This window comes from Prionailurus bengalensis, chromosome B3 (genome assembly GCF_016509475.1).
Source record: "Prionailurus bengalensis isolate Pbe53 chromosome B3, Fcat_Pben_1.1_paternal_pri, whole genome shotgun sequence".
NCBI lineage: Eukaryota > Metazoa > Chordata > Mammalia > Carnivora > Felidae > Prionailurus > Prionailurus bengalensis.
Genome location: NC_057355.1, coordinates 63,040,591 through 63,051,904, shown reverse-complemented (window position 1 = coordinate 63,051,904; position 11,314 = coordinate 63,040,591). Strand labels below are relative to the sequence as shown.

The window sequence follows — 11,314 nt, the reverse complement described above, 5'->3', positions numbered from 1 at the left end:
AAGTGTTCTACCTCTGGGAACCAGATTCTCTAAACCTGGAGAGCCTGGAACTGTAGGAATAGGAACCACAAATTTCCCCCAAAAGGGTCACTGGGAGTGATGATAAGTGGGTTATTCCTACTTTCACCCCTTGTTTTCTAGACCTCTGTATCATAGCCATTGGGAAATAGCACCATATTATAGTTACTGAATAGGGTGCATGCTTCCTTCTGGAGGATGGTGTCCCACCATCTTTAAAATGGGCCTTCAGCTACACCTTCGAAAGGCTGCTCTTTTACTCTATCAGCTCTACTCGCCAGTGGGTGGCAAAGTATGTGGTAGGTTCAGAAGATTCCACGATCCTATGTCCACTCTTTTGCCACAAAGTGGGACTCTTGGTCTGATACAATGTTATGTGAGATTCCACGTCAGTAAATCAAATACTCTTTAAGTCCTCAGGGAGTGGTGCTGGTTGAGGCCTCTAACAGGAAAGAGAAATCCATGTTCAGAATATGCTGATTCAAGTAAAGGTTAATCACCAACCTTTCCAGAGAAGGATAGTCAACTTGTTACCGAGCTGTTGGTTGGCCATCAGTTGCTGGCAGGTTGAACATTTGGCAGCAACAATTACTAGATCAGCCTTGGTGAGTGGGAGTCAATTTTGTTGGGCCCACCACTACAACCTTAGACAATATGCCATCTATGCCAACATGGCCACTTTATCCATGTGCTCATTGCGCCAACCTGAGTGGTTGATGACAGAGGCTAGCAAACGTTAACTAGCCAAGTCATTCTATCCATTTGGTTATTCAGCGTCTCCTCTGTGGCAGATGCTCTCAGATGGGCATTAACATGCAATATATAGATCTTCACACTTTGTGCTCACTTTCATAGAATACACCAACATGCCTCTCCCCAAGACATTGTTTCCAATCTCCCAGTGTTGCTCTTTCTAGGCCTCTAACCAACTAACCGAGTCCATTTGCTACAGCCCATGATCCTATACAAAATTGTATGTAGGGCCACTCTTCCGGAGAGCCGTGAGGATCCAGGTCCCCAGATATCAATATAATTCAGACACCGCATGACCTTAAAATGTTTGGCCATTTCACTTTCCCCATTGTACAGTTACCCTAGTAAATGTCCATGGGGCCCTTTGGGGAAGGACTAGTGAAATCATTGCTCTACTGCCATAGTATTACAAAGGCCTTTCCCCTAGAGACTTAACCTCTCCTTCAGTCAACAGGTTCTAGATCTGAAAATTGAATCAGGTCTGGAAACTGGACGAGGTATTGTGACTTTTTATTAGAGCAACTGCCATCAATCTCCTGGCCTTTAACTCTTGATTTCTTTTCATTGTACAGCTCAGCAATTTTGGTTTTTTTTTTTAATTTTTTTTCAACGTTTATTTATTTTTGGGACAGAGAGAGACAGAGCATGAACGGGGGAGGGGCAGAGAGAGAGAGGGAGACACAGAATCGGAAACAGGCTCCAGGCCCTGAGCCATCAGCCCAGAGCCCAATGCGGGGCTCGAACTCCCGGACCGAGAGATCGTGACCTGGCTGAAGTCGGACGCTTAACCGACTGCGCCACCCAGGCGCCCCCAGCTCAGCAATTTTGTATGTGGTCTACAGATCCTTGGAGGTCCTTGAAACCATTTCAGAGACTTCACAAGGTCAAAATATTTGCATTATAATACTAAGATGTTATTTGCCTTTTTAACTGTCTAGACATTTGCACTGATGGTGTAAAAGCAATGGTAAATAAATCAACTGGCACCTTAATAAACCAAGGCAGTGGAAGCAAACTATTCTTGAAACAGTTTGTTCTTTTTTATTATGAAAGACAGAAAGAGAGAAAGAAGAAACAAAGGAGACAAAGAGGATGGAAGGAGGGGGGAAAAGAAGGAAAAAAGAATCAGTTTCACTTAAGAATGTCCTTAATGAAAAAAAAGACTATCCTATAGAAGAAAGAGAGAGAGAAAAAAGAATGTCCTTAATGAAGCAATAAAAATTGCTGAAATTTATTAAATCATGACCCTTAAATACATGTCTTTTAAATATTCTCTGTCATTGGGGCACCGTCTGGCTCAGTCAGTGGAGCATGCAACTCTAGATCTTTAGGTTGTGGGTTCAAGCCCTGCGTTGGGTATAGAGATCACTTTAAAAATAGGGATGCCTGAGTGGCTCAGTAGTTAAGGATCTAACTTCAGCTCGGGTCATAGTCTCACAGTTTGTGAGTTTGAGCCCTGCATTGGGCTCTGTGCTGACAGCTCAGAGCCTGGAGCCTGCTTCAGATTCTGTGTCTCCCTCTCTCTCTGCCCCTCCCCAACTCACACTCTGTCTCTCTCTTTCTCTCTCTCTCAAAAGTAAACATTAAAAATTTTTTTTTAATAATTTAAAAATAAAAATAAATATTGTCTGTGATTAAATGTAAAGTACTGTACTGCACACAGAAGTAACGGGTCTCGGGGCGCCTGGGTGGCTCCATCGGTTAAGCGTTCGACTTCAACTCAGGTCGCGATCTCGCGGTCCGTGAGTTCGAGCCCCGCGTCGGGCTCTGTGCTGCCCGCTCAGAGCCTGGAGCCTGTTTCAGATTCTGTGTCTCCCTCTCTCTCTGCCCCTCCCTTGTTCATGCTCTGTCTCTCTCTGTCTCAAAAATAAATAAACGTTAAAAAAATTTAAAAAAAAAAAAAGAAGTAACTGGTCTCTTGGGCACCTGAGTGGTTTAGTCCGTTAAAGTCCGACTCAGGTTGTGATCTGCTTTGTGAGATCAAGCCCCTGTGTCAGACTCTGAGCTGACAGCACACAGCCTGCTTGGGATTCTTTCTCTCCTTCTCTCTCTGCTCCTTCCCCTCTTGCACTCTCTCCTTCTTTCAAAATAAATAAACATTATAAAAAGAGAAAAAAGAAAAGAAGTAATGTGTCTCTCTTATGAACCACAGTGCAACTGAGTCACCAGCTGAACTAACCCATTTTCTTCATGGAACACCATTTTCACTTGAAAGAATGACTGACAGATAAACTCTGATTATTTAGACTTTGTTATTTGGCAGATGTTTTCTCAAATCCAAACCAAGTAAGCCTGTCACTTTGAGGAAAACAACCAACAGTATTTACTAACGATAAAATTTGAGGTTTTCAGCAAAAATTAGAATTTTAGAAAATTTGTACACACTATCATGAGTTGATAGATCCCAACGCTTAAACTTTTTCTGATATTAACAAATATAATTTTTACTATTGTATAATGAATTGTATCAATGTTTGAAAGATCTATGCAATCCAATGAAGCAATATTTTCCAAATGACTGAAGCGGGATGTTATAAAACCACGCATGGGAAACAGAGCCATTCATACTGCAGGGTAGATTAATAGACTTTAATATGATCGAGTACAAAAAATTCATTGATATAGTTTCATATTCTAAATTACAACTACCATTTAAGAAAATACTACTTGTTGAGTTTTGGTGTAGTCTCAAATTATGTGAAAAGGCTATTAAAATGCTTCTCTCTTTCCTAACTACATATCTGGGTCAGGCCAGATTTTCTTCATATATTTTAACCAAAACAACATATTGCCAGTAGAAGCAGATATGAGAATCCAGCTGTCCTCTATAAAGCCACACTTAAGAGATTTACAAAAATATATTTAAAAAGCCACTCTTTCACTAACTTTTTCTCTCATACAATGTAGTTATTTTTCATATAAATATACTATTGATGTTAACATATAATGGGCTAATTATTTTTTTAATGTTTATTTTTGAGAAACAGAGAGTAGGGAGGGGCAAAGAGAAAGAGCGACAGAGGATCTAAAGCGGGCTCTGTGCTGACAGCAGAGAGCCCGTTTCGGGGCTGGAACTCACCCGTGAGATCATGACCTGAGCTGAAGTCGTATGCTTAGCTTAACCCACTGAGCCACTCAGGCACCCCTGGGCTAATTCTTTTTTTAATGAGTTGATAAATACTTGATGAATTTCTCAGTCTTATTTCTAATACGGCAAATGTCAATAGATGCAGCCCGCATAAACAAAAGCTCTTTGGAGATGCCAGTTTTCAAGACTGTAAAGTGATATTTTGTCCAAAACACTTGAGAACCACTGGTACAGGTACCATTACGGGCTGCCCACCTAGCTCGGCCCAGGGATGCTATGTTCTATTCATCAGCTGCCTAGCTCTACTGTCGGGACCCTCCACTGCCACTCCTCTTTGCTGCTCACCACAGTAGTTGCGCCAACCTCTGGCTTCTATTGCGTGGTCCTATCATTCCCATCGCTATCAAAGAGCCAATTCTGTAATGGCCTCTTGCTGTCAGCCCTGGCCTACAGAGGACAGCCACACAGCTTCTCCCAGTGCATTCCTCTTTGTTTTGATGGCCAGAGTATCCCCTGGGCCTTCCTGTGGAACTGAAGCAGGTTTCTGGCCTTCCAGAGAATACCGACTACAGCAGGCTCACTTCTTTGAGCTTTTTGAACGCCTCCTCCATCTTCTGCTATGGCAGTTCTGGCATTTTCTTTTCCCTTAGCCAGCCATGGTCTTTTTCCTATCTCCCAGGATCCATGTCAGGGTCTTAAATCCTATTTTACCCGAGAGTGCTCCCATATCAATAAACTGTCTTTTTTTTTTTTTTTTTTTAACTTAACATTCAGACTTGGCTCCCCACGGATCGAGCCTGTACATCCTCTCCTGGCTCATGCCAGTACAAGTTGGCTACTTTTGTAGCTCCTTTGCAGGTGTAGCCCTCTTCCTTTCCTATCAGGCTCCTGAACATCCCTGGCTGGGTTTTGTTGCAGCTTTGCCCTTATGTGTTGGTCTTGGAGGCCAAGAGAGAGAGGCAGTTTCCTTTGGCACCTGAGAGCAACTCCCAGAGACAGTGGAAGCTGTGAGCCATCAGTAGCCAACACTCCTGGCAGCTGGAAGAATGAGTGCCTCGGCCCCCGTCTGAGGTTACCCTCACTACAGAGACGAATTTAAGCTCTGCCTATGAGGCAGAGTAGTGCAGGGATGAGAACCTAAGACCTTAGAGTCAGAAAGGCTCAGGTTTGAATTCCATCTAGCTATGTGACCTTGGGCAAGTTACTTAACTTTTTTGAGGCTGTTTCTTCATCTCCAACGCGGAGATAAATAGTAACTACCTGATAGATTGGTATGAGACAAATGAGATGAGGAACCTAAGTGCTTAATATGGTGCCAGCACATACTAACGCCATGGATGTTGCTACTGTTATAACCGATCAGACCTTTCCAAAGCTGAAAAGGCTGCCTTATGGAACAGACAATAGGTACACCATCATGGAGAGTCTTTTAGCTGTCGCTGGAGAGGGCTCCATAGAGATGTTGTGGAGGATTCTCTAGGGTCCATGGGAGTATTCACAAAAGATGACCTTGGGGCCCATTCTGTCTCCAAGCTGCCTTGATTCTCTGATTTCTCTGACTGCTTACCCTTGGTCGGGGAGAGGCACTTAGAGAAGCATATTCACTTTCAGGCCACTAGGGGGCCATTTGGTTGCCTGCAACAGGAATACACTAATGGTTTCTTAATGACTCAGGCACCAGGGAGATCAGGCTCAATTATATCTGAAAGCATTTTGAGTTCCTAGGGTAAAAGACACTATGTAAATCCGGATAATAAATAGGACTTATTGATGACAGTTTAAAGAATCTGGCACTGTTTCGTTTGGAGAAGAATAGGGTGAGAGGAACTGAATGAGGGTTTTGAGTATATGTATTCCTTAGCATAGAAAAGAGTGACGGGCTATTTTCCTAGCCCACTGGGAACGAAGCAAGAAGAAAGTTTACTTTGCAACACAAGAAATGCATAGTGCATCCAAGAAAGAGGATGGAAGGAGGCTTTGGGTTGGCCTTACCTGAATCTTTCCAAATAATTCACCTTAGTAAAGTTCATCTGATCAGTTCTGCCACAAAGACCAGAAAGCAGGGAAGAGAGGACAACATCCAGAGACAATTCAGAGATTTTTAACTTAACAGGTTACCCTGCGGGGGGGGGGGGGGGATGCCTCTGGCCAACCTGGAAGCAGTATAGGGAAGGAGCAGTTGTCTTTTCCCCATCAGCCCACAAAAGGCAATAAACATTTCAAATAGTTGATGTCCTTAAATTTTCTCATAAAGTACAAAGGCAGGCTATTCCTGGAGATAGCATCCAGTTGACCACTGCTAGTGACAGACTTACACCTGGATCTCAGGAATGAGAGAGAGAGAGGCTGGGTTATAGGCCTATGGTTTAAGCAGCTGACCAACACACTTAGTTCTGGTAGCCACTTGACTTCTGTACAGCTGAGGTAGCAGGGCACCGGTGCTAGGGAGGAGCTTCCTTATAAAGAAGCAGGTGTTGGGAAGGCAAAGGTAGGTGCTGTTGGGGAGGAGGGACAATGGGTCCTGCCCCACAGAGTCAGAAGCCAGGAGTCAGGTTCACACATGCTGGGGAGGGGGAGGTCACCCACAGGACCCCCGCCACTACCACAGTCCTCTGCCCACTCACCAGCACACAGGCACAGTCTCACATACCCATTAAGACACCCAAGCAGTCCACTCACCCAGCTCTGGGAACACAGGAAGTAGAATTCAAGGAGGAGGGAACCAGAAATTCTGGAAATCCTTACCCAGAGTGGGGGAAACAGAAGGCAAGAGAGGAAGACAGAAGGACAGGGAAGGCACAGGGGAAAGTGGCTACTGAGAGTCGAAGCTTGGCTAGGGGACATTGGCACCGACCAGACCGTAGGGAGGACAAACCTCACAAGAGAACGGGCACGTTGCGGGGGGGGGGGGGGGGGGGGGGGGCGAGAAGGGGACAACAGCCCAGACTCAGGCCCAGAGGGGCTCAGAGAGGAGTAAAACTCTGAGAGCCACACTCCACGGGTTCAGTGCAGCCTCTTGAATCCAAATCAAGCCCAAAGCTGGGAATCGGGCACCCCAAAAAGCGGGATCTGAAACCTGTTGCAAACTTCAGGACTAAGGCGAGTCTGGAGAGCCCCGCTCAGCACGTGGTTCCCAGAAACTTCGAAAGGTCTCGCAGCCTGACTCCGGGCTCTAAGAGAATAAGAGAGGAAATCGGGAAGATTTCAGCACCGCTCCAAAGCCCAGCCCCGGCCGGGGGTGGGGAGCAGGGAAGGGGCGCGACCAGCTGCGACCACAGTGAGTGTTCGGGGACGCTTAGCTGCCTGTGCAGGACGCGGGCCAGGTTCGCTAGGAGTGAAAGGGTTCAGGAAACCCGCCCGGAGGGCACGTGGAGCGGGACGCCGGCCGAGAGCATGAGCATGAGAGTGGTGTCACCCCGACTTTGGGGGGTATACTGAGGCCTGGGGCCGCAGCCGTTATTGCTGTTCCACCTGTCACTTCGGACAGTGGGGAGCGAAGGACAGAGGCGCCAGAGTTGACAGCTCCGTGCTCTGACCACCCCTCCCCGCCCCCTTTCCAGTTCCGCTCCCCGCCCCAAACGGCGCCGTTCCCCTTTTAAAGAAGCGCCCGGGGCTCCCATCTTCTCCGCGCCAGTTCGCGCGGGGCTGCAGCGACGTTGCCCTTTTAAGAACCAGCCTCCTTTAACTCTCTCCTAACGGGGCGTCCCGGAGGGGCTTGCGGCGCCCAACACAAGCCCGCCTCCCCTCGCGGCACTTCCGGACCCCGGCGTCGCCCTTTTAAGAGGCAGCCCCCAGCAGCGCTCCCCCCGCCCCCTGTTGCCGGCGCGCGAGGTGGGGGAGCCGGGCTGGAGCGGAGCGCGCCGTCCGCGCGGCCACTGGAGACCGGGCGGCCGGCGGCCGAGCAGGCGGCGGCGGCGGATGGGGACGCGGAGCCGGGCGGCTGTGGCGGCTGTGGCTGTGGCGGCGGCAGGGAAGCAGCTGACGGGCCGGCGGCGGCGGCGGCGCTGGCGGCAGTGACTGGTCCAGGCCCCGGCGGCGGCTGCAGCGACGCGGTGGAGGGCTGCGGGCGAGCGGCGTGAGGAGCGGCGGAGGAGCGCGGAGCTACCGAGAGCCGGGGGCGCCGGGCCGCCCCTTGTCCAGTCCTCGCAGGCCGCCAGGCCCCCTCCAGCCGGGGCCGTGGAGCACCGGGGCAAAGGCCGGGGCCCCCCCATGAAGGAGCGCGACGCGGCCCCGGCCGAGCGGGGCAAGCCGGCCACCTACACCGGGGACAAGAAGGCGAAGATGGCGGCCAAGACCAACAAGAAGTGGGTCCGGCTCGCCACCGTGTTTGCCTACGTGCTCTCCGTGTCGCTGGCCGCCATCGTGCTCGCCGTCTACTACAGCCTCATCTGGCAGCCGGTGGGCGCCGGGACCTCGGGGGGAGCCGCCGGCCCGCCCCCCGGCGGCTCCAACGCCACCGGCCCGTCCGGGACTTCGGGGGCGGCGGCCGGGCCCAATGCCACAGGGTCGTCCCGCCGCGAGGCACCGCGCGACGCGCCCCCGCTGCAGGCGGCGCGGCCCATGCCTCCGGAGCCCTCTGCAGACAGTCCCCCGGCCGGGCCGCTGGAGCGGCCGCGGGGACCGGAGGAGGACGAGGAGGAAGCGGCGGCGGCGCCCGGGAGTCGTTGAGCCCCTCCGCGCCAGGGGCGGCCGGGAACCATTCTCCCCTCCCCACGCCCGGAGGCAGGACTTTGCAGCAGGACGGGGCGGGGAGCCCGCGGGAGTGACCCCCACGGGAGTGAACGCCCTCTCTCCCCGCAACGATCGCCACCTCGCCCAGGGAGCCAAGGGCCTGCATCCCGATCTTCAAGCCAAGGGACCACGATTCGCCGGGGGTTCGGGGTTTGGTCTTCCCAGGACCGTGCTGCGCCAGGGCTCTGAGCCATAAAGGGAATGGGGGGAGGGGTGGGGAGATCCCAGCTCCGAACCCTTTTTCGCCGCTAGCTCTTGTGTATCCTACGTGCAGGAGTGACTCGGGCTTTCCCCCAAGACTCAGGGGAAGGAGGGAGCTGTAGGGGCTCTTCTTTAATAAGCTGAAGCTCTCACAAGGAGGAGGGCACCAAAAGTAGTGGAGCTCAGGTACGTCAACCTAGTTGCAGTGGCCACAGATGCATTTAATTTATAGATCCCTGTATATAGTTGTTGACATATGCACTAGAAGCTATAATTACACAGAACTATATGTATCCTCCCACAACCCTGGTTAGCTTCCGACCGATGGGGTCACGCAAGGGCTATTTGCTGGCCTCCAAAGTGCAGCTAACCAGAAGGGCACAAACACTGTTTTTTTTCATCATCCACTCTCTCCCCTTTACCCCCTCCTATTTCAGAAAGATAGGTTTATGGCCCAAAAGAGTATAATCATTCTTAGACTTGAGAGGACAGGGGGAAACCTTAGAAGAAGTAGAAGCAGTTTAGGGAGGGTGGAGAACGAACTAATCCCCTCCTCTTCCCACCCTAGTGCCCCCACGGAAGAGGCTTCCTGTTGCGGCCCTAAGTATCTGGATGTGGGCCAGGGAAGAAGGAAGGGAAAGAGCAATGCCTCTGTGCTTCAATCCTTGGCCTTCTCCTCACAGAGTTCTTTTAGGAAGAGCAAGCTTTTGTAAGTAGAGTGGCTCACAAGTGTTTTTATTTTATTTTCTGCTCCTCGAGATCTTGTCTTGTTCCAGTAATCACCCTTGCCTTCTTCCCTCTTTGCTGAGCCTGTGACAATGTAGCCCTGCAATTAGGGCCAAATTTGTTGTGAAACCAGAGCGTTGAGCACGTTGTCTGGTTTTGACTTGTATTATAGAACCAGAAAGGCTAAAAAGTGAGCTTCAAACTCAGGATTGTGCTTTGATAGCCGGTTAATAGACCAGCCGTGGGAAGGTTACATTGGCTTGTCTTTACGTCTCCTGATAAACCTACTTATTTGCAGCCTATGCTTTGAGATGAAAAACACCAAGAGAAATGACATCTGTATAGTTCTGGGACAGCAAGAATTCTACATACTCAATTTGGATTCCATTTCCTTCTGCCACTTGCTTTTAGGCAATTGAGTGTGGGTAGTGACAAGATATCAAAACCCCTTAGTGTTTCCTTTTTGGGAAATGAGGCACTTTTTAAAAAACAAAAAACAAAAACTTATCCACCTGAGTCCTGAAACAGTTGGTCTCTCCAGTTTTTTGGCCTCCACTCTAGTTAGCTCTGATCCAAGTTTACAGGACAACAAGCCTTGCTTTAAGCCATGTTCTGTTGTGGGCAAGATAACAGCAGCTGAGCTGTCATAGCCTGGGAGCAGGCTGGTCGCACCCCCAAGGTGTCTTGGCTGGAGGAGATTTCTGAGCAGCTGATGTGACTTTGGTCATTAGGAAGCCTTTGAGGCCTTTTTAAATTTTCGGTGGGGGGTCTGGGGGTGGGGAAGAAACATAAAATGCCACTTTATAACTTCAATAATAGCCTGTAATTTATATTTATTGTGTGAATTTTTAGTCCTATATTTTAATAATTTGTAAATTGATCTCTTATTCCAAGAATCCTTTGAACTTGCCGGAGAACATCTGGGAATCCAGTCCCCTGTCCCCATCCCTGCATTCTGGACTGTTTAATCCACTTTGGGATGGATCAAAGAGTCTAGAGAGACCACTCATAGGTCCAGCTGCTGGCCTCCAGACTCTAAAGCCTTCACTGGAATTGGGACATTAGCTCCAGCTCTAGCTGTGAACATGACCAGAGACATTATTTATAATTCAGCCATTTAAGATATACCTGTACTCAAAAAGTCCTGTATATTTTTTAAAAGTTTTATTTTTCAGGTGAACAAAAATACATTCTAAGAACTCTACATAATCCTGTGTAAGTTGACCATTTCTCTTTCGTACTCCTTGGGGAAGGAGTAGAGTTTGGAAGAAGACCTGGTCTGAGATGTGGTGGACAGACGTTGATGAATAGGTGTCAGAGGAAAAAGCAATTGCCCTACTGTACTTTTGTGCCTGATGGCTTCACTGAATTGATTGGTTAAGTGTGGCAGGGATGCATCTTAGTCGGGAAGCAGTCATGGGGTCAGGTGAACAGTGATACCTAGCTCAGCCACCTTTTACCAACCTTAAAAAGGTTCAAAACAGTTCTGCTTTTAAGAGGTTCTGAGCAGATACCTAGCTGAGGATGCTCAAGGACCAGTAGGCCACATATTAAGAATTATGACAAACACTGAGCTGGCTGAGAGCTGCGGTGAGGATAGGCCACCCGACAGCACCACTGTTCTCACCTGTAAACCACTGGCCCCTAGATAGTTCGAAAAGTGCCAACACTGGGAAAGAGGTGCTGACACACCTGCAGTGGTTAGCCAGAGCTTTGTCCACAGTGGAGCAGGTGAGAGAGCCAAATGGCTCAGAGAAGGTGTAGGCTGCTTCAAAGGTGAGGCTTTTTCATGCCCTA

At 49.2% G+C, this 11,314-nt stretch overlaps 1 protein-coding gene across 1 annotated transcript; it reads left to right on the top strand.

Moving 5' to 3' along the window:
• The first annotated feature begins 6,854 nt into the window (after positions 1-6,854).
• INAFM2 (InaF motif containing 2) lies at positions 6,855-10,726 on the top strand. The gene is made up of 2 exons (XM_043555670.1): positions 6,855-9,500; positions 10,412-10,726. The coding sequence occupies exon 1, from the start codon at positions 8,069-8,071 to the stop codon at positions 8,525-8,527; it is 459 nt and encodes a 152-aa protein (XP_043411605.1). The 5' UTR covers positions 6,855-8,068; the 3' UTR covers positions 8,528-9,500; positions 10,412-10,726.
• Positions 10,727-11,314: the final 588 nt, after the last annotated feature.